We start from the raw sequence: 24605 nt of genomic DNA, 5'->3' as shown, positions 1-24605 counted from the left end.
TGGGCAGGGGAATGAAGAGATGAGAATGAGAGAGAGACTGTGGGCAGGGAATGAGAGAAAGAGACCGTGGGGCAGAGAGAGAATGAGAGAGAATGTGGGCAGAATGAGAGAAAGAGACCGTGGGCAGGGAATGAGAGAGAGAATGTGGGCAGAGAATGAGAGAGACTGTGGAGGGAATGAGAGAGAGACTGAGGGAATGAGAGATACAGAGAGAAACTGGGGCAGGGAATGAGAGAGAATGGCAGGGAATGAGAGAGAGACTGAGGGAGAGAGACTGTGGGCAAGGAATGAGAGAAAGAGACCTGTGGGCAGGGAATGAGAGAGATGTGGGCAGGAAATGAAGAGACTGAGGAATGAGAGACTGTGGGCAGGGAATGAGAGAGAAGAGAGACCGTGGGCAGGGAATGAGAGAGACCGTGGGCAGGGAATGAGAGAGAGAATGTGGGCAGAGAATGAGAGAGAAGAGACTGGGCAAGGCGTGGGCAGGGAATGAGAGAGAATGTGGGCAGGGAATGAGAGAAAGAGACCGTGGGCAGGGAATGAGAGAGAGAGACTGTGGGCAGGGAATGAGAGAGACTGTGGGCAGGGAATGAGAGATACAGAGAATGAAACTGTGGGCAGGGAATGAGAGAGACTGTGGGCAGGGAATGAGAGAGAGACTGTGGGCAGGGAATGAGAGAGAGAATGTGGGCAGGGAATGAGAGAGAGAGAGACCGTGGGCAGGGAATGAGAGAGAGACTGTGGGCAGGGAATGAGAGATACAGAGAGAGAAAGACTGTGGGCAGGAATGAAGAGACTGAGAGAGACTGTGGGCAGGGAATGAGAGAGAGACTGTGGGCAGGGAATGAGAGAGACTGTGGGCACTGTGGGCAGGGAATGATGAGAGAGAGACTGTGGGCAGGGAATGAGAGAGAGAGATACAGAGAGAGAGAGAGAGACTGTGGGCAGGGAATGAGAGAGAGACTGTGGGCAGGGAATGAGAGATAGGGAATGAGAGAGAGAGAGAGAGAGAAGAGAGACTGTGGGCAGGGAATGAGAGAGACTGTGGGCAGGGAATGAGAGAGAGTGGGCAGGGAATGAGAGATACAGAGAGAGAGAGAGAGAGACTGTGGGCAGGGAATGAGAGAGAGACTGTGGGCAGGGAATGAGAGAGAGAGAGACCGTGGGCAGGGAATGAGAGAGAGACTGTGGGCAGGAATGAGAGAGAGATACAGGGAGAGAGAACTGTGGGCAGGGAATGAGAGAGACTGTGGGCAGGGAATGAGAGATACAGAGAGACTGTGGGCAGGGAATGAGAGAGAGAGACTGTGGGCAGGGAATGAGAGAGAAGAGAGAGAGACTGTGGGCAGGAATGAGAGAGAGACTGTGGGGAATGAGGAATGAGGGAATGAGAGAGAGAGAGGGAATGAGAGAGACTGAGGGAATGAGAGAGAGACTGAACAGATGAAAGAAAGAGGAGAGAAAGGGACGAGAGATCTATAGAGACAGACAGTAAGAGAATGAGCATGAAGGAGAAGGGAGATGAAGGGAGATGTGTATATATATTGTAGCGAGAAAACGGCAACCACCTTGCTGTGCCCCAGAGCACCCAGGAAGGGCTCCTATTGGCTGATACTGGCGGAGAGAGTAACCAGCATCCAAGGCAAGTTGCCCCCTAACACCGTTACCACAGCAACAGCTTGCATAATAAACAAGACCGCGTGAGCACCGGCCATTTGGAAATGGTTTCTGACAATGGAAGGGAATGGCCCACCTCCACCTGCCTATTCTTCTTCTGGCTGCTTAGAGGCACTACAAGTGGCTTCCCTAGGTGAAACACGAGTAGAAAATACCATTCTGAAAATATGAAACACTCATTTATAGGTTTAACAATAAGATAAACACTACAAGTTGGCAGTTGATCTTGTCTTCATTGTCCTGTCTACCATGAAGAGCTCTCAGCAGGCTTCTCTTGCTATTCCTTTTCTCCTGATGCCTTGAGCAGCCCAGGGGGTGTCAGGGAGACAGATTCTCTCTCTCTCTCTCTCTGATAGCTAATGGTCTCTACTGGGACTGGCAGAGTGCTGCTAGACTGTGGAGGTTAGGGATGTCTAGAGAACAGACACACGAACAGACAGACAGACAGACAGACAGTGGACGGACAGATGGACAGACGGCTGGATGGAAGGCAGGCAGACAGACAGACAGACAGACAGACAGGTGGACGGACAGATGGACAGACGGCTGGATGGAAGGCAGGCAGACGGACAGACAGACAGACAGAAGGCTGAGGGTCTTACCTTGGCAGGTGAAGCACTTGACATGGAAGTGGACATTCTGCACACGAACCACCTCTCCCTTACAGACCTCCCGGCAGCGGAGACAGTGGATGGTCACGGCGCCACGCCCGCAGTTGCCGCTCGGGCTACCTCCGTAGGCGTTGTGCCGGTAAGGCCCTGCTGGAGACCACAGGAGAGAACAGGTAAGGTCAGAGGTCACACCCGCTGGACAGCTACCAAGTCCGGCCCACTCATTAGGCAGGATTATGCGGTCGCCTATGGCGGCAGATTGACGAAGGCAAAATGTTTTGACCGAAATTGACCAAGACTCAGCTCCAACAACAACACATACAACCTCACATAATTATTCCCCAAAACAATGACAATTTCTCTCAACCAGTGGCACAAGGCTTTTTAGGTGAGTGTTGGTGACGCCCTGTGATAAGCAGGGCCCACTTGGTCAAAGGCAGGGGCGGGAAATATTTCTATTCTCCAGGGTGATGTTGGAGAAACTCATTGCTGCAGCTCCACCAATGTTTCGTATTTATTTTTTACCAAACATAAATCCTGTAGCACATATAGGATCTGGCAGCAATCGGTAGCCTACGGGTTGGAGATAAAATGGATGACAATGTAATGAGACGGACACTTTTTACATCATGCAGGTTTCTTCGATCAAATAGCCTAACCTAAATGGCGCTCAGTCAAACAAACATGCAAAGTCATGTTAACAAACATATCCTAAAAACTGGACACGTCGAAGTAAAATGGACAATATGAAATGGACCAATCACAACTGTTGTCCAGGAGTTTCACCCCATTGTCATGATCACTGGTTTCAACTTTGTATCCATCAATTTTTGACAAGCTGATCATAGTGAAAAATAATACACCTCTGCATTTCCCCCTGTGTAAACACATTGGACATATAATCATAATAACTCCTGATAAAGTTGGGTAGCTGATATTCAAAGATTAAATTGCCAAATTGATTCATTATAGGAATCAGGACTAATACACCAATGCAACGGGCCGTTTTACAAACAGTGGGCCTACCACATGGATGGGCATTCATAAAATTCAATTTCTGGCAGATATGGTAGGCTACACCCCAGTAAGCACGAGACGATGTCTTTTTTGGGGTGTTGTACAAACGGTAGGCATATTTTTTTTAACTGGGCAAGTCAGTTAAGAACAAATTCTTAATTTCAACAACATCCTAGGAACAGTGGGTTAACTGCCTGTTCAGGGGCAGAATGACAGATTTGTACCTTGTCAGCTCAGGGATTTGAACTTGCAACCTTTCGGTTACTAGTCCAATACTCTAACCACTAGGCTACCCCATATAGATGGGCATTCATACAATTCAATTTCAGGCAACACTGTAGTGCGGCCCGGCATTGATTTCCACATCCACGGACATTTTAGTTTAAGCCTTCAACATCCAGAAAATACATATTTACCACGTCTGTAAAATATGAATTTTAGACGTCTTTTCAACGTCATTTTGCTTACTGGCAGTATTCTAGTTTTGCTGAGGCAACTACTATACATCTGTCCAATTGTTAAAGAAGCAGACAAAACAGCAGTGGACACAACAGAGAGAGAATTAAGGGGCAACATCTGTGGTGGGGTATTGGATGAAAAGATATATTGTGGAAACAGAGACGACGACCCCGACCTCACACAAGGTCTGTGACAGATGCACACACACACACACACACCCTCTTTAAGATGAAGCCACCGACCAAAGCTGCCATTAAGAAATGGCACCTTTTGAAGAGCCAGATAAAGAGTTTCAGTATGGTTGTCAGCGTGACCCTAAATCACAGACAGGGTCATCTTTTAGACCTGCCAATGCAATTAACATGCAGCCGTCAGTGTTGCAGCTGCAAACCACACATTCCTGCAACATCTGCTCTCTGCCGCAGGTAACCAGGAGGGCTATTAGGAGGAGAACAGGTGTGGGGAGCTGAGGAGGAGAACAGGGGTAGGGGGCTGAGGAGGAGAACAGGGGTAGGGGCTGAGGAGGAGAACAGGGGTAGGGAGCTGAGGAGGAGAACAGGGGGTAGGGAGCTGAGGAGGAGAACAGGGGTAGGGAGCTGAGGAGGAGAACAGGTGTGGGGAGCTGAGGAGGAGAACAGGGGTGGGGAGCTGAGGAGCAGAACAGGGGTAGGGAGCTGAGGAGGAGAACAGGGGTAGGGAGCTGAGGAGGAGAACAGGGGTAGGGAGCTGAGGAGGAGAACAGGGGTGGGGAGCTGAGGAGGAGAACAGGGGTAGGGGGCTGAGGAGGAGAACAGGGGTGGGGGGCTGAGGAGGAGAACAGGGGTAGGGGGCTGAGGAGGAGAACAAGGGTGGGGAGCTGAGGAGAGAACAGGGGCAGGGGCTGAGGAGGGAGAACAGGGGTAGGGGGCTGAGGAGGAGAACAGGTGTAGGGGGCTGAGGAGGAGAACAGGTGTAGGGGGCTGAGGAGGAGAACAGGTGTAGGGGGCTGAGGAGGAGAACAGGGGTGGGGGGCTGAGGAGGAGAACAGGGGTAGGGAGCTGAGGAGGAGAACAGGTGTAGGGGGCTGAGGAGGAGAACAGGGGTGGGGAGCTGAGGAGGAGAACAGGGGTAGGGGGCTGAGGAGGAGAACAGGGGTAGGGGGCTGAGGAGGAGAGCAGGGGTAGGGGGCTGAGGAGGAGAACAGGGGTGGGGAGCTGAGGAGGAGAACAGGGGTAGGGGGAGCTGAGGAGGAGAACAGGTGTAGGGGCTGAGGAGGAGAACAGGTGTAGGGGGCTGAGGAGGAGAACAGGTGTAGGGGGCTGAGGGGCTGAGGAGAACAGGGGTGGGGAGCTGAGGAGGAGAACAGGGGTAGGGGGCTGAGGAGGAGAACAGTGGTAGGGGGCTGAGGAGGAGAACAGGGTAGGGGGCTGAGGAGGAGAACAGGTGTAGGGGGCTGAGGAGGAGAACGGGTGTAGGGGCTGAGGAGGAGAACAGGTGTAGGGAGCTGAGGAGGAGAACAGGTGTAGGGGGCTGAGGAGGAGAACAGGTGTAGGGGGCTGAGGTGGAGAACAGGGGTAGGGGGCAGAGGAGGAGAACAGGGGTGCAGGTGTTTCTGTTAGGGGTCGACCTCTAGTTTCTGTCCACATCCTAAACCACAGAACAATGCCACGTTAGCGGAAAGAAACAAAACCACATATAATAAGATCGCTGTGGTTCACATTTGACCTTTGACATCAACAGCTATCTCATTGTATGTGATATTCTGATTTACTCTAGTTTGTCCCAACTGGGCATCTCTTCAAATCTTATTCTGTCTTTTACTGTTGTTTTTATTTCTTTACTTAAATATTGTTCACCTAACACCTTTTTTGCACTATTGGTTGGTTAGAGCCTGTAAGTCAGCATTTCACTGTTGTATCCGTCGCACATGACAAATAAACTTTGATTTGATATTCATTTGTTTCCTGCTCGGCTGCTCCTTGTATTGAACATTGATGGCACAATGATCGCGTTTGACTGAGCAGGATCGGTCTCAAAGCCATGATGACATGGTGACCCAGTGATGAAGAAAGAAGAATGTAACCCAGAGCATAGGTCTATGACTGTGGTGACAACAACACAGCCTGGGAGACATTAACACAGCCTGGGGAGACATTAACACAGCCTGGGAGACATTAACACAGCCTGGGGAGACATTAACACCTGGGGAGCCTGGGGAGACAACAACACAGCCTGGGGAGACATTAACACAGCCTGGGGAGACATTAACACAGCCTGGGGAGACATTAACACAGCCTGGGGAGACATTAACACAGCCTGGGAGACATTAACACAGCCTGGGGAGACATTAACACAGCCTGGGGAGACATTAACACAGCCTGGGGAGACAACAACACAGCCTGGGGAGACATTAACACAGCCTGGGAGAGACATTAACACAGCCTGGGGAGACATTAACACAGCCTGGGGAGACATTAACACAGCCTGGGGAGACATTAACACAGCCTGGGAGACATTAACACAGCCTGGGGAGACATTAACACAGCCTGGGGAGACAACAACACAGCCTGGGGAGACATTAACACAGCCTGGGAGACATTAACACAGCCTGGGGAGACATTAACACAGCCTGGGGAGACATTAACACAGCCTGGGGAGACATTAACACAGCCTGGGGAGACAACCTGGGAGACACAGCCTGGGGAGACATTAACACAGCCTGGGGAGACATTAACACAGCCTGGGGAGACATTAACACAGCCTGGGGAGACATTAACACAGCCTGGGGAGACAACAACACAGCCTGGGAGACATTAACACAGCCTGGGGAGACAACACAGCCTGGGGAGACATTAACACAGCCTGGGGAGACATTAACACAGCCTGGGGAGACATCACACAGCCTGGGGAGACATTAACACAGCCTGGGGAGACATTAACACAGCCTGGGGAGACATTAACACAGCCTGGGGAGACATTAACACAGCCTGGGGAGACATTAACACAGCCTGGGGAGACATTAACACAGCCTGGGGAGACATTAACACAGCCTGGGGAGACAACAACACAGCCTGGGGAGACAACAACACAGCCTGGGAGACATTAACACAGCCTGGGATTAACATTGGGGAGACAACAACACAGCCTGGGGAGACATTAACACAGCCTGGGGAGACATTAACACAGCCTGGGGAGACAACAACACAGCATGCAATACTATCAAGCTAATCACAGGCTTGAGGTAGGGTGAAAGGAGCCACAAAGCAAATAGGAAATGGATCAATATACTGATATGATATACTATAGCATGTCAGGATTACATCTCCCTAGGCCTACAGCATGCCAGAGATGCAAATATGTACAATGTGTGTATGTCAAATGTTCAGTCATGCCACATGGTTGACCACAACCTGGATATTCCCACAACTGTATCAGTGAGATTCTTATGCTGTGAGAAATTCATGCTGGCTGGACATATGAACGATGGGTTTTGGTCCAGCCCGCATCACCTCTATTAGGAGGTCGTCCTCAGCTCCAGCTTTACTTCTGAAACTAGCAGAAATACAGTAATTTGAAACAAAGTCTGTCTACGCTTGTTTTATCTTTCTCTAACTAGACTCTGGGAGGATTACTGTTCACGAGGGCTTCCATTAACAGAGGGCTGAAAATGGAACTAAAATAGGATGAAAGTAGAAGACATATGGAGCTGTGGAGCTGTGATGACCGGTGGCTGACCTACCTGCTGACTACCTTGATGTCTCAGTGAGACAGCCAGACAGACAGATGGACAGCTAGACAGCCAGCCAGACAGACGAACAGACAGATGGACAGACAGCCAGACAGCCAGACAGACAGACAGACGAACAGACAGACAGACGGACAGACGGACAGACAGACAGATGGACAGCCAGACAGATGGACCAGACAGACACACACAGACAGACAGACAGACAGACGGACAGACGGACAGACGGACAGACAGATGGACAGACAGACAGACAGACGGACAGACAGGCAGACAGATGGAACAGACAGGCAGACAGATGGACCAGACAGGCAGACAGACAGCCAGACAGATGGACCAGACAGGCAGACAGACAGATGGACAGCCAGACAGATGGACCAGACAGGCAGACAGATGGACCAGACAGGCAGGCAAACAGCCGGACAGCCAGACAGACAGACAGACAGACAGACAAACAGACGGACAGACAGATACTTACTGGAGATAATATATTGGCTTAGACTGGGCTTGACAGTCACACATTTCCCAGGGTTCTTGGAATGCCACCCACTCTCAATAGATCAAGTGGGATTTTTGATCAAATTCATTACAAAGTGTCTTTTCCAGTGTCAGCGCTTTGGAGGAGAAGGCAATGCTAAAGAGGGTATCCTAGGACGATGTTAGGCCCAGGGTCTAAAGTTGTCCAGCTGAATGTATTCACAGCAGGGCGTGACATAGAACAGAACAGCCACGGCAGTCCCAGGAGAATCTGTGACATACTGTACCAAGAAGCAAAGCAAACAAAAGACCAAAGGGGTCTGAAGAGTGGGGAAATTAACCAGTCAACGACCACCAGTCAACGGCCTGCTAAATAACGCTGTAGAACACTATGTTTCTGATCTCTTGTCGGATGGGTTATTTATTTGGTAATACTGCACTTGACGTAGGGGAGAGGAGGGAGAGTGGGGAGAGGAGAGGGAAAGGGGGAGAAGAAAGGGGAGGAGAGGAGAGTGGGGAGAGGGAGAGGAAAGGGAAGGAAAGGAGAGTGGGGAGAGGAGAGGAAAGGGAAGGAAAGGAGAGTGGGGAGAGGAGAGGAAAGGGAAGGAAAGGAGAGTGGGGAGAGGAGAGGAAAGGGAAGGAAAGGAGAGTGGGGAGAGGGAGAGGAAAGGGAAGGAGAGGAGAGTGGGGAGAGAAGAGGAAAGGGAAGGAAAGGAGAGTGGGGAGAGGAGAGGAAAGGGAAGGAAAGGAGAGTGGGGAGAGGAGAGGAAAGGGGAGGAGAGGAGAGGAGAGTGGGGAGAGGAGAGGAAAGGGAGGAGAGGGGAGGAGAGGAGAGTGGGGAGAGGAGAGTGGGGAGAGGGGAGGAGAGGGGAGTGGGGAGAGAAGAGGAAAGGGGAGGAGAGGAGAGTGGGGAGAGTGGGGAGAGGGTAGTGGGGAGAGGAGAGGAAAGGAGAAGAAAGGGGAGGAGAGGAGAGTGGGGAAAGGGGAGGAGAGGGGAGGAGAGAGGAGAGTGGGGAGAGAGGAGAGGTAAGGAGAAGGGGGGAGAGGAGAGGAGAGTGGGGAGAGAAGAGGAAAGGGGGAGGAGAGGAGAGGGGGAGGAGAGGAGAGTGGGGAGAGAAGGGGGGAAAGGGGAGGAGAGTGGGGAGAGGAGAGGAAAGGGGAGGAGAGTGGGGAGAGAAGAGGAAAGGGGAGGAGAGGGGGAGAGGAAAGGGAGGGAGAGGGGGAGTGGGGAGAGAAGAGGAGGGGGGAGTGGGGAGAGGAGAGGGGGAGTGGGGAGAGGAGAGGGGGAGTGGGGAGAGGAGAGGAGAGGGGGAGGAGAGGAGGAGGAAAGGGGGAGGAGAGGGGAATAGAGTGGGGAGAGGAAAGGGGGAGAGGAGAGAGAGAGGGAGGGAGGGGAGGAGAGGAGAAAGGAGAGGAGAGTGGAGAGAGGAGAGGGAGGGAGTGGGGAGAGAAGAGGGGAGGAGAGTGGGGAGAGAAGAGGAGAGGGGAGGAGAGGAGAGTGGGGAGAGGAGAGGAAAGGGGGAGAAGAAAGGGGAGGAGAGGAGAGTGGGGAGAGAAGAGGAAAGGGGAGGAGAGGAGAAAGGAGAGGAGAGGGAGAAAAGGAGAGTGTGGATGGGGAGGACATGTGTATTCTCCTCCCATGCTGCTTGGTGACGAGGCGTGCGACATGCACACAGAGGGGTGGGGAGGGGGCAGAGCAGGATTACAGTCTCTCATCCCCTGTGTGGAGCTGTCTAAATCCTTATTAGAGGAGAGGAGTCTTTAGATTTATAGTCTCAAAGCCCCTCCCTCAATGGACATTACTGGAACAATGTCACTCTTAATATACGAGGAGATAAACTGGTTAATCTCTCAGAAGGATGATGTGTTGTGTACAGCAGGCCTAAATGTTAGGATAAAAACAAACAGAAATATGTCCTGATGCCATAAACTTTAATCCAATACGCTGTATTTTCTGTGAGTTATTGATATCTCTGTTATAGCTCTAATCCCCTACAACAGGATCTACAGTAACACTACAGCATCACAGTTACCCTCTGATACTACTGGGCCCTGCTACAGCATCACAGTTACCCTCAGTCTACTGGGCCCTGCTACAGCATCACAGTTACCCTCAGTCTACTGGGCCCTGCTACAGCATCACAGTTACCCTCTGATACTACTGGGCCCTGCTACAGCATCACAGTTACCCTCTGATACTACTGGGCCCTGCTACAGCATCACAGTTACCCTCAGTCTACTGGGCCCTGCTACAGCATCACAGTTACCCTCTGATACTACTGGGCCCTGCTACAGCATCACAGTTACCCTCAGTCTACTGGGCCCTGCTACAGCATCACAGTTACCCTCTGATACTACTGGGCCCTGCTACAGCATCACAGTTACCCTCTGATACTACTGGGCCCTGCTACAGCATCACAGTTACCCTCTGATACTACTGGGCCCTGCTACAGCATCACAGTTACCCTCTGATACTACTGGGCCCTGCTACAGCATCACAGTTACCCTCTGATACTACTGGGCCCTGCTACAGCATCACAGTTACCCTCTGATACTACTGGGCCCTGCTACAGCATCACAGTTACCCTCTGATAATACTGGGCCCTGCTACAGCATCACAGTTACCCTCTGATACTACTGGGCCCTGCTACAGCATCACAGTTACCCTCAGTCTACTGGGCCCTGCTACAGCATCACAGTTACCCTCTGATACTACTGGGCCCTGCTACAGCATCACAGTTAGCCTCTGATACTACTGGGCCCTGCTACAGCATCACAGTTACCCTCTGATACTACTGGGCCCTGCTACAGCATCACAGTTACCCTCAGTCTACTGGGCCCTGCTACAGCATCACAGGTACCATCTGATACTACTGGGCCCTGCTACAGCATCACAGTTACCATCTGATACTACTGGGCCCTGCTACAGCTTCACAGTTACCATCTGATACTACTGGGCCCTCCTACAGCATCACAGTTACCATCTGATACTACTGGGCCCTGCTACTACAGCATCACAGTTACCATCTGATACTACTGGGCCCTGATACAGCATCACAGTTACCCTCTGATACTACTGGGCCCTGCTACAGCATCACAGGTACCCTCTGATACTACTCGGCCCTGCTACAGCATCACAGTTACCCTCAGTCTACTGGGCCCTGCTACAGCATCACAGTTACCCTCAGTCTACTGGGCCCTGCTACAGCATCACAGTTACCCTCAGTCTACTGGGCCCTGCTACAGCATCACAGTTACCCTCAGTCTACTGGGCCCTGCTACAGCATCACAGTTACCATCTGATACTACTGGGCCCTGCTACAGCATCACAGTTACCCTCTGATACTACTGGGCCCTGCTACAGCATCACAGTTACCCTCAGTCTACTGGGCCCTGCTACAGCATCACAGTTACCCTCTGATACTACTGGGCCCTGCTACAGCATCACAGTTACCCTCAGTCTACTGGGCCCTGCTACAGCATCACAGTTACCATCTGATACTACTGGGCCCTGCTACAGCATCACAGTTACCATCTGATACTACTGGGCCCTGCTACAGCTTCACAGTTACCATCTGATACTACTGGGCCCTGCTACAGCATCACAGTTACCATCTGATACTACTGGGCCCTGCTACAGCATCACAGTTACCATCTGATACTACTGGGCCCTGCTACAGCATCACAGTTACCCTCTGATACTACTGGGCCCTGCTACAGCTTCACAGTTACCATCTGATACTACTGGGCCCTCCTACAGCATCACAGTTACCATCTGATACTACTGGGCCCTGCTACTACAGCATCACAGTTACCATCTGATACTACTGGGCCCTGATACAGCATCACAGTTACCCTCTGATACTACTGGGCCCTGCTACAGCATCACAGGTACCCTCTGATACTACTCGGCCCTGCTACAGCATCACAGTTACCCTCAGTCTACTGGGCCCTGCTACAGCATCACAGTTACCCTCAGTCTACTGGGCCCTGCTACAGCATCACAGTTACCCTCAGTGCTACAGCATCACAGTTACCATCTGATACTACTGGGCCCTGCTACAGCATCACAGTTACCATCTGATACTACTGGGCCCTGCTACAGCATCACAGTTACCCTCTGATACTACTGGGCCCTGCTACAGCATCACAGTTACCATCTGATACTACTGGGCCCTGCTACAGCATCACAGTTACCCTCTGTCTACTGGGCCCTGCTACAGCATCACAGTTACCCTCTGATACTACTGGGCCCTGCTACAGCATCACAGTTACCCTCAGTCTACTGGGCCCTGCTACAGCATCACAGTTACCATCTGATACTACTGGGCCCTGCTACAGCATCACAGTTATCATCTGATACTACTGGGCCCTGCTACAGCTTCACAGTTACCATCTGATACTACTGGGCCCTGCTACAGCATCACAGTTACCATCTGATACTACAGGGCCCTGCTACAGCATCACAGTTACCATCTGATACTACTGGGCCCTGCTACAGCATCACAGTTACCCTCTGATACTACTGGGCCCTGCTACAGCATCACAGTTACCCTCAGTCTACTGGGCCCTGCTACAGCATCACAGTTACCCTCTGATACTACTGGGCCCTGCTACAGCATCACAGTTACCCTCTGATACTACTGGGCCCTGCTACAGCATCACAGTTACCCTCTGATACTACTGGGCCCTGCTACAGCATCACAGTTACCCTCTGATACTACTGGGCCCTGCTACAGCATCACAGTTACCCTCAGTCTACTGGGCCCTGCTACAGCATCACAGTTACCCTCAGTCTACTGGGCCCTGCTACAGCATCACAGTTACCATCTGATACTACTGGGCCCTGCTACAGCATCACAGTTACCATCTGATACTACTGGGCCCTGCTACAGCTTCACAGTTACCATCTGATACTACTGGGCCCTGCTACAGCATCACAGTTACCATCTGATACTACTGGGCCCTGATACAGCATCACAGTTACCCTCTGATACTACTGGGCCCTGCTACAGCATCACAGTTACCCTCAGTCTACTGGGCCCTGCTACAGCATCACAGTTACCCTCAGTCTACTGGGCCCTGCTACAGCATCACAGTTACCCTCAGTCTACTGGGCCCTGCTACAGCATCACAGTTACCCTCAGTCTACTGGGCCCTGCTACAGCATCACAGTTACCATCTGATACTACTGGGACCTGCTACAGCATCACAGTTACCCTCTGATACTACTGGGCCCTGCTACAGCATCACAGTTACACTCTGATACTACTGGGCCCTGCTACAGCATCACAGTTACCCTCTGATACTACTGGTCCCTGCTACAGCATCACAGTTACCCTCAGTCTACTGGGCCCTGCTACAGCATCACAGTTACCCTCAGTCTACTGGGCCCTGCTACAGCATCACAGTTACCCTCTGATACTACTGGGCCCTGCTACAGCATCACAGTTACCATCTGATACTACTGGGCCCTGCTACAGCATCACAGTTACCATCTGATACTACTGGGCCCTGCTACAGCATCACAGTTACCCTCTGATACTACTGGGCCCTGCTACTACAGCATCACACTTACCATCTGATACTACTGGGCCCTGCTACAGCATCACAGTTACCCTCTGATACTACTGGGCCCTGCTACAGCATCACACTTACCATCTGATACTACTGGGCCCTGCTACTACAGCATCACACTTACCATCTGATACTACTGGGCCCTGCTACAGCATCACAGTTACCCTCTGATACTACTGGGCCCTGCTACAGCATCACAGTTACCCTCTGATACTACTGGGCCCTGCTACAGCATCACAGTTACCCTCTGATCACTGATACTACTGGGCTGGGCCCTGCTACTACAGCATCACAGTTACCATCTGATACTACTGGGCCCTGCTACCGCATCACAGTTACCCTCAGTCTACTGGGCCCTGCTATAGCATCACAGTTACCCTGTGATACTACTGGGCCCTGCTACAGAATCACAGTTACCATCTGATACTACTGGGCCCTGCTACAGTAGAACCACACTAGTGAGCGCCACTGGCCTCACAGGGAAATCAGCTCTGATAGCTCTAAAATGTGCTGCTAATTGTCCTGGCATGGGTGTGAGTGTCACAGTTCTGCCTGGGAGATTAGTGTCTGAGAAGATGACCCTAGATTGAAGCTGACAGCCAAAGGCTTTGTCTGTAACTACTACAGTAATACCCCTCCCTCACTTAGACAAGAGCAGAGACTAACATTAACATGTTAGAGGCAGGTAGCCTAGTGGTTAGAGAGTTGGACTAGTAACCGGAAGGTTGCTGGATTGAATCCCTGAGCTGACAAGGTACAAATCTGTCGTTCTGCCCCTGAACAAAGCAGTTAACCCACTGTTCCCCGGTAGGCCGTCATTGTACATAAGAATTTGTTCTTAACTGACTTGCCTGGTTAAATAAAGGTTAAATAAATCAAATGAAATGGATGACACGTTATGAAAGAGGAACCGATGCTCTATGATCACTTCGACTGTTGTCGTCACTGTCACATACACATGGTTAGCAGGTGTTAATGGTCACATGGTTAGCAGGTGTTAATGGTCACATGGTTAAAGGTGTTAAATAAATCACATGGTTAGCAGGTGTTAATGGTTGCAGGTGTTAATGGTCACGTGTTTAGCAGGTGTTAATGATCACATGGTTAGCAGGTGTTAATGGTCACATGGTTAGCAGGTGTTAATGGTCACATGGTTAGCAGGTGTTAATGGTCACATGGTTAGCAGGTGTTAATGGTCACATGGTTAGCAGGTGTTAATGGTCACATGGTTAGCAGGTGTTAATGGTCCACGTGATCGAAGCAATCTTGAAGTGTGGAATCCGATTGGTCGGACCAGCGTTGAACAGACCTGAGCGCGGGTGCTTCCTGTTTTAGTTACTGTCTATAGGCTTTTCCAAAGGGAGGGTGGGGGAGGGCCTTATATGCGTCGCGGAAGTTAGAACAACAGTGGTCTAGGGTTTTGCCAGCCCTGGTAGCACAATCGATATGCTGAAGCCTTGTTTTCAGATTAGCCTTTTTAAAATCCCCAGCTACAATAAATGCATCCTCAGGATATGTGGTTTCCAGTTTACGTAGAGTCCAATAAAGTTCTTTCACTGCCGTCGATGTGTTTGCTTGGGGGGGAATATACACAACTGTGATTATGATCGAAGAGAATTCTCTTGGTAGATAAAGAGGTCGGCATTTAATTGTGAGGGATTCTAAATCAGGTGAACAAAAGGATTTGAGTTCCTGTATGTTGTTATGATCACACCACGTCTCGTTAATCATAAGGCATACACCCCCGCCCTTCTTCTTACCAGAGAGTCTTGTTTCTGTTGACGCGATGCGTGAAGAAACCAGCTGGCTGCACCGACTCCGATAGCGTGTCTCGAGTGAGCCATGATTCCGTGAAGCAAAGAACGTTACAGTCTCTGATGTTTCTCTGAAATGCTACCCTTACTCGGATTTCGTCAACCTTGTTGTCAAGGGACTGGACATTGGTGAGTAGTATGCTCGGGAGCGGTGGGTGATGTGCCCGTCTACGGAGCCTGACCAGAAGACCGCTCCGTCTGCCCCTTCTACGGCGTCGTTGTTTTGGGTTGCCGGCTGGGATCCGATCCATTGTCCTGGGTGGTGGTCCAACCAGAGTATCCGCTTCGGGAAAGTCGTATTCCTGGTCGTAATGTTGGTGAGTTGACGTTGCTCTTATATCCAGTAGTTCCTCCCGACTGTATGTAATAAAACCTAAGATTACCTGGGGTAACAATGTAAGAAATAACACATAAAAAATATATATATACTGCATAGTGTCCTAGGAACGCGACGCGAGGCGGCCATCTCTGTCGGAAGTTCTACTTCCGGCGCTACTATAACACCTGATCAAATCTGTAGTCACAGGCTTCTGCCTCCCAGTGACATCAGTCCACGTCACCCTGTAACCAGCGGAGAGGAGAGGGAGTCAAACCCAGCTGTTTATCCATCACTGAGAACAAAGCCCTGACTGGCATCACTGACACACGCGATCTCACCATGACATCTGGGAAGGAAGAGATGCATGAGACAGACATACAGTTAACTTCCTCAGCCACAGCTCCACTCACTGAGTGACAGCTCCCCCTTACCCTCCATTCATCTGTCTCTCTGATGGCACTGTTTATTCCACCAAGGAACGACACCCAAGCTCTCTGTGTGTGTGTGTGTGTGTGTGTGTGTGTGTGTGTGTGTGTGTGTGTGTGTGTGTGTGTGTGTGTGTGTGTGTGTGTGTGAAAATGAGAGATTTAAATCATTCTGTGACAGGAGCCACACACCTGCTTATAACGTGCTGCTGGAATACAATATACAGCTTTACTCCAATAACTTCCCACTTCCCACAATCCACTAGGAAAACAACACACTGTGTTTTGCTGGTGAATATTTTAACATTGGGATGGAAATGCTTTGGTCTCTATGACAATGACTAATACTCTCACAAACTCTGTTGTGAGATGTTCTTCCCCTCCATCAGCTGAAGACAACATCTTCTCCTCTGTTCTCTCTGACTGTTAACTGCTTCTCCTCTGTTCTCTCTGACTGTTAACATAACAGGTTCTCCTCTGTTCTCTCTGACTGTTAACAGCTTCTCCTCTGTTCTCTCTGACTGTTAACTCAACAGCTTCTCCTCTGTTCTCTCTGACTGTTAACTGCTTCTCCTCTGTCCTCTATGACTGTTAACTCAACATAACTGCTTCTCCTCTGTCCTCTCTGACTGTTAACTCAACATAACTGCTTCTCCTCTGTTCTCTCTGACTGTTAACTCAACATAACTGCTTCTCCTCTGTCCCCTCTGACTGTTAACTCAACATAACTGCTTCTCCTCTGTCCTCTCTGACTGTTAACATAACAGCTTCTCCTCTGTCCTCTCTGACTGTTAACTCAACATAACTGCTTCTCCTCTGTTCTCTCTGACTGTTAACAGCTTCTCCTCTGTCCTCTCTGACTGTTAACATAACAGCTTCTCCTCTGTCCTCTCTGACTGTTAACATAACAGCTTCTCCTCTGACTGTTAACATTCTCCTCTGTCCTCTCTGACTGTTAACAGCTTCTCCTCTGTCCTCTCTGACTGTTAACAGCTTCTCCTCTGTCCTCTCTGACTGTTAACAGCTTCTCCTCTGTCCTCTCTGACTGTTAACTGCTTCTCCTCTGTCCTCTCTGACTGTTAACTTAACAGCTTCTCCTCTGTCCTCTCTGACTGTTAACAGCTTCTCCTCTGTCCTCTCTGACTGTTAACTGCTTCTCCTCTGTCCTCTCTGACTGTTAACTCAACATAACAGCTGAGGACTTCATTGACATGGCAATGGTCCTTATGATTATTTCAATCAACTGAATCAATCAATGAATCAATTCAATCAATGAAATCATAAAAACACTCATCAGTAATTCCTTACATTGTCGAATAAAAGTGATTTGATCCTGGGTAAACAACCAGTATGATCTGCTGAATACAGTAGATGTCAGGATTAGACAGAGCTGTGAGGGCTGACTATGTTGACAAGCCCTGAGCGGAGACGAGAGGAGGGGGAGACGATGACAGAGGAGAGCAGAGCAGCGCCTGGCGTCCTTGTCACCTCACCATGATGGTGTAATCAGCAGGGACTCAGACATGTCAAGGGTGGCCCACCGCCAGGATTTATGGGTATTTTTATGTCAGGGACAGGTGAGGCATCAGACTGGATCTGGCAGCTCAGTGATTGTCTAAATCATGCAGTCAGATTGTCTCCATCATGCCATCTGGATTGTCTCCATCTGGCAGCAGCTCAGTGATTGTCTAAATCATGCCATCTCAAGGTCAGACAGCTCAGTGATTGTCTCCATCATGCCATCTCAATCTCAAGGTCAGACAGCTCAGTGATTGTCTCCATCATGCCATCTCAAGGCTCAGATTGTCTCCAGCCATCTCAGTGATGGATCTCCATCATGCCATCTCAAGGTCAGACAGCTCAGTGATGGTCTCCATCATGCCATCTCAAGGTCAGACAGCTCAGTGATTGTCTCCATCATGCCATCTCAAGCCAACTCCATCTCAGGTCAGACAGCTCAGTGATTGTCTCCATCATGCCATCTCAAGGTCAGACAGGAGAGAATAGTGAACACTGCCACATGTCAGAGCTAAGCCTGGGCTGCTGCTGCAAACACACGGGGACATACAGTAAACCAGTGGATCCCAACCAGGAGTACTAGGACCCCTGGGGGTACGTGGTCTATCCACACGAGGTACTTGAGAAGAGTCATGAGACCATAGGATACTGGTCAAATGCACAAGATGGGGTACTTCAGGGGTACACTGGACAGAGCAGCATTCAGTTGGTGGTACAGTAATCGAAAAAGGTCGGAAGCCCCTGCTGTAAAGTATAGTTGGTGGCAGCTCAGTTGCTACTAGTTTTAGTGTTACAAAGCACTTCATGTTAAGTTAGAAGAAAGACTGACTGAGGGAATCAGGCAATGACTAGAACAGTAGGAAGCTAAATCATATCAGCTATTACATTAATCAGCTATGACTGGTTCTGGACTGGTTCTTAGTCATTCTAAATGGGCTTATCTCTTATTGCATTCTTGTCCCTGACAACAGTATCGCTGTAGTAAACCATTTGACAGGTCACAGCTCTTCTACTTCAGTGTTTTAGAATAAATAATTACATTATAATGTGCACACGTGTACACACACACACACACACACACACACACAGGTGGCTCTCAGCTTACTTTGGCCGCTGTGCCACTGTCCCTCTCATGCCATCTGGTTAGAGAGGCCTCGCCAGCATCATGGGTGCCCCTCAGGAACTGGCAGCAGCACCAACCAAGCTTCTGTCTCCTCTTTGGATGCTGCTGATGTCATCACGTTGCTAGGAAGACTGTGCAACTCAAGATGTTTTCCTCCTCCCTATTGAGGCAGGCAACTATTGACAGGCTAAAGCAGCTAAACTATGTCATAATCTGGAACTTTTGGAAGGATGACCCAGACTGGTCTGAGATTCTGTTGGGTTCTGTCACCACCCACTACCCTCTTTTGGGTTCTGTTCCAGCGCACTTCTTTTGTTGGGTACTGTTCCAGTCTACTTCCTCTGTTGGGTTCTGTTCCAGTCCACTTCCTCTGTCGGGTTCTGTTCCAGTCTACTTCCTCTGTTGGGTTCTGTTCCAGCCCACTGTTGGGTTCTGTTCCAGTCTACTTCCTCTGTTGGGTTCTGTTCCAGTCCACTTCCTCTGTCGGGTTCTGTTCCAGTCCACTTCCTCTGTTGGGTTCTGTTCCAGACCACTGTTGGGTTCTGTTCCAGTCTACTTCCTCTGTCGGGTTCTGTTCCAGACCACTGTCGGGTTCTGTTCCAGTCCACTTCCTCTGTCGGGTTCTGTTCCAGTCCACTTCCTCTGTCGGGTTCTGTTCCAGTCCACTTCCTCTGTCGGGTTCTGTTCCAGTCTACTTCCTCTGTCGGGTTCTGTTCCAGCCCACTTCCTCTGTCGGGTTCTGTTCCAGTCTACTTCCTCTGTTGGGTTCTGTTCCAGTCCACTTCCTCTGTTGGGTTCTGTTCCAGTCTACTTCCTCTGTTGGGTTCTGTTCCAGTCTACTTCCTCTGTCGGGTTCTGTTCCAGTCTACTTCCTCTGTCGGGTTCTGTTCCAGTCTACTTCCTCTGTCGGGTTCTGTTCCAGCCCACTTCCTCTGTCGGGTTCTGTTCCAGTCTACTTCCTCTGTTGGGTTCTGTTCCAGTACCACTTCCTCTGTTGGGTTCTGTTCCAGCCCACTTCCTCTGGGATATACGGAAGCCATGCATCTACAGTACTGGGACATAGCTAGAAATCTAGTGTACCTATACAGACAGTACTGGGACACAGGTATAAGCCCAGAATGTCTATCCAGACAGTACTGGGACACACACAGTGTATCTATCTATGAGACATAGCTAGAAGCAGACAGTACTGGGACACACACAGTGTATCTATCCAGACAGTACTGGGATATAGCTAGAAGCCCAGTGTATCTATCTAGACAGTACTGGGATATAGCTAGAAGCCCAGTGTATCTATCCAGACAGTACTGAGACATAGCTAGAAGCCCAGTGTATCTATCCAGACAGTACTGGGATATAGCTAGAAGCCCAGTGTATCTATCCAGACAGTACTGAGACACACACAGTGTATCTATCCAGACAGTACTGGGACACACACAGTGTATCTATCCAGACAGTACTGAGACATAGCTATAAGCCCAGTGTATCTATCCAGACAGTACTGGGATATAGCTATAAGCCCAGTGTATCTATCCAGACAGTACTGAGACATAGCTAGAAGCCCAGTGTATCTATCCAGACAGTACTGGGATATAGCTAGAAGCCCAGTGTATCTATCCAGACAGTACTGGGACACACACAGTGTATCTATCCAGACAGTACTGAGACATAGCTAGAAGCCCAGTGTATCTATCCAGACAGTACTGGGACACACACAGTGTATCTATCCAGACAGTACTGAGACATAGCTAGAAGCCCAGTGTATCTATCCAGACAGTACTGGGATATAGCTATAAGCCCAGTGTATCTATCCAGACAGTACTGGGATATAGCTATAAGCCCAGTGTATCTATCCAGAGCCATGATACCAGGTTGAGTTTAGAACCTATAATGATGAGTGATAATGACTGTCCTGCCTCAACAGCATACATATGAATAATACACTACTGCTGTTGGTCAAGCAGCAGTTGAACAATGAGGATACAGTATGTGATGGCCTTTCCCTATCTATCCCATCAAAACAAAGGCCTCTGTTCATTCCATTCAGCATGCCATTTTGTCCATGCCACTCAGTAAGGACAAGAGACAGCGATTCCATCCATCCCTCCGTCCGTAGGACTGAAATCCCTGAACAATCTGGGATCCCCTCAAAAAGAGCCTGAAGTGGGGAGAGAGGGGGCAGCCACTCCAACACACCACCCACACACCCCAACACACACACATACACCAACACACCCCAACACACACATACACAGGCGGGCCAACGGGCTGACAGGGCATCAGTTAGTGGGTCCTGTATGGCTCAGTTGGTAGAGCATGGCACTTGCAATGCCAGGGTTGTGGGTTCAATTCCCACAGGGGGACCAAATGACAACACTTACTAATGTAAGTTACTCTGGATAAGAGTGTCTAATAAATGACCAAAAAAGTACAAAATCTAGAAGGGCAGGGCTGCTCTTCCAAAGACCTACTCTGGGGGATCAGAGGGACAATATTCTATTTGTGGATGGTGTTATCAGGGGGATGGGCATTGTTATAGTCAACTGTTTCTGACCTTGTGGTCCATATGGACAGTAGCCAATAGCCAGGCCTAAGGGACAACAGGATAAACACAGCGGTGACAATAGATTAGAGCTGACCACATGCTGTGTTCACTACCTGCTGCTCACACAGAGAGAGAGAGTCAACTGAGTGATGGTTTGAGATAATGGAATTAATATATAGGATTTTTCATGATTAAGTATAGCAGCAGTTGATTATAAAGCCATAATATAGTAGCAAATGTATATACAAACACAGAATGCAGCTATAAAATTCCATTATTTTTACTGCCCGTACCTCAGAGACAATTCTGCATCACGCCAATTTCCCATCGCTGAACCTCAACATTTTATGGCATTTAGACTAGAAACCCCCTACTATCTCTGTGCACCAGGGACACACAGACTTAGAGGGGATCCGTTTAGCCATTCCAGATAGCTACTGCTGCAGGTGATTTTGTACATCCCTGCTCAGGCCTGACCAACAGTGACAGCCCTGGCGGTTAATGCTGACACGGGGCTTTCTAAAAGCAGGGGGCACAGTGAACGTCATGCTATCTGTGTGTGAACGTCATGCTATCTGTGTGTCATGCTATCTGTGTGTCATGCTATCTGTGTGTGAACGTCATGCTATCTGTGTGTGAACGTCATGCTATCTGTGTGTGAACGTCATGCTATCTGTGTGTGAACGTCATGCTATCAGTGTGTGAACGTCATGCTATCAGTGTGTCATGCTATCTGTGTGTGAACGTCATGCTATCTGTGTGTGTGTCCGTGTCTCTGTTTATGTCTTTGTGAATGTCTTTGGTATGTGTATGGGTGTGTGTGTGGAGGGTTATGAGGGATAAGGTAGGGAGAGAGAAGTGCAGTGGAAGAACAGATGACCCCAGTAGGGCTTCTGTTGTAGTGGACTGCAAAAGGTAGAGTATATTTCTCTCTATTTCCAGAACCTATAACGAATTACATGCCTGTCACTTAACACCATCTGCGGACCAAATCCTTTCACATAGTCCGCTAAGCTGCTGTTGGCTGGAGAGATGTGACAATATCTCTATCATACTCCCTGCCCACTTGGTCTGCCATTTACCATGACAACATGCCATACACGTTTTGCAGAGAGAGAGAGAGAAAAATCTAATCAAATCGTATTTGTCACATGCACCGAATTCAACAGGTGTAGACTTTACTGTGAAATGCTTACTTACCAACCCTTCCCAACTATGTAGAGTTTTAAAATAAAAATACAATAGTAAAACAAGAGGAATAAAATAAAACACACAAGAATGGAGATATACAGGAAGTACCCATAGCAGATCAATGTGGAGCTATATACAGAGAGTCCCAGTACCAGATCAATATGGAGCTATATACAGGAAGTACCAGTACCAGATCAATATGAGGCTACATACAGGAAGTACCAGTACCAGATCAATATGGAGCTATATACAGGAAGTACCAGTACCAGATCAATGTGGAGCTATATACAGAGAGTACCAGATCAATGTGGAGCTATATACAGAGAGTACCAGATCAATGTGGAGCTATATACAGGGAGTACCAGATCAATATGGAGCTATATACAGGGAGTACCAGATCAATATGGAGCTATATACAGAGAGTACCAGATCAATGTGGAGCTATATACAGGGAGTACCAGATCAATGTGGAGCTATATACAGGGAGTACCAGATCAATGTGGAGCTATATACAGAGAGTACCAGATCAATGTGGAGCTATATACAGGGAGTACCAGATCAATATGGAGCTATATACAGGGAGTACCAGTACCAGATCAATATGGAGCTATATACAGGGAGTACCAGATCAATTTGGAGCTATATACAGGGAGTACCAGGTCAATGTGGAGCTATATACAGGGAGTACCAGTATCAGATCAATGTGGAGCTATATACAGGGAGTACCAGATCAATATGGAGCTATATACAGGGAGTACCAGGTCAATGTGGAGCTATATACAGGGAGTACCAGTACCAGATCAATATGGAGCTATATACAGGGAGTACCAGATCAATTTGGAGCTATATACAGGGAGTACCAGTACCAGATCAATGTGGAGCTATATACAGGGAATACCAGATCAGTTTGGAGCTATATACAGGGAGTACCAGTACCAGATCAATGTGGAGCTATATACAGGGAGTACCAGTACCAGATCAATGTGGAGCTATATACAGGGAGTACCAGATCAATGTGGAGCTATATACAGGGAGTACCAGTACCAGATCAATGTGGAGCTATATACAGGGAGTACCAGATCAGTGTGGAGCTATATACAGGAAGTACCAGTGCCAGATCAATGTAGAGCTATATACAGGGAGTACCAGATCAATGTGGAGCTATATACAGGGAGTACCAGTACCAGATCAATGTGGAGCTATATACAGGGAGTACCAGATCAATGTGGAGCTATATACAGGGAGTACCAGATCAATGTGGAGCTATATACAGGGAGTACCAGATCAATGTGGAGCTATATACAGGGAGTACCAGATCAATGTGGAGCTATATACAGGGAGTACCAGATCAATGTGGAGCTATATACAGGGAGTACCAGATCAATGTGGAGCTATATACAGGGAGTACCAGATCAATGTGGAGCTATATACAGGGAGTACCAGTACCAGATCAATGTGGAGCTATATACAGGGAGTACCAGTACCAGATCAATGTGGAGCTATATACAGGGAGTACCAGTACCAGATCAATGTGGAGCTATATACAGGAAGTACCAGTACCAGATCAATGTGGAGCTATATACAGGAAGTACCAGTACCAGATCAATATGAGGCTACATACAGGAAGTACCAGTACCAGATCAATGTGGAGCTATATACAGAGAGTACCAGATCAATGTGGAGCTATATACAGAGAGTACCAGATCAATGTGGAGCTATATACAGGGAGTACCAGATCAATGTGGAGCTATATACAGGAAGTACCAGATCAATGTGGAGCTATATACAGAGAGTACCAGATCAATGTGGAGCTATATACAGGGAGTACCAGATCAATATGGAGCTATATACAGGGAGTACCAGTACCAGATCAATATGGAGCTATGTACAGGGAGTACCAGATCAATTTGGAGCTATATACAGGGAGTACCAGGTCAATGTGGAGCTATATACAGGGAGTACCAGTACCAGATCAATGTGGAGCTATATACAGGGAGTACCAGATCAATATGGAGCTATATACAGGGAGTACCAGGTCAATGTGGAGCTATATACAGGGAGTACCAGTACCAGATCAATATGGAGCTATATACAGGGAGTACCAGATCAATTTGGAGCTATATACAGG

General features: G+C 49.0%; 1 protein-coding gene and 1 non-coding gene across 2 annotated transcripts in view; one reads left to right on the top strand and one right to left on the bottom strand.

Annotated features, from left to right (window-relative positions):
* Positions 1–24605, bottom strand: part of LOC112228282 (actin-binding LIM protein 3) — a 160625-nt gene that overhangs the window by 126904 nt on the left and 9116 nt on the right. Inside the window, exon 2 of the mRNA XM_042309618.1 lies at positions 2280–2438. Within this exon, the coding sequence (XP_042165552.1) occupies positions 2280–2438 (159 nt within the window). The remainder of the gene's footprint in view (positions 1–2279; positions 2439–24605) is intronic.
* trnaa-ugc lies at positions 21031–21107 on the top strand. The gene has a single exon. It is a non-coding gene; the product is annotated as a tRNA-Ala (tRNA).

Source organism: Oncorhynchus tshawytscha, linkage group LG30 (assembly GCF_018296145.1).
Source record: "Oncorhynchus tshawytscha isolate Ot180627B linkage group LG30, Otsh_v2.0, whole genome shotgun sequence".
Lineage (NCBI taxonomy): Eukaryota > Metazoa > Chordata > Actinopteri > Salmoniformes > Salmonidae > Oncorhynchus > Oncorhynchus tshawytscha.
The sequence above is the reverse complement of the archived record's forward strand: the minus strand, read 5'-3'. Positions and strand labels throughout refer to the sequence as shown.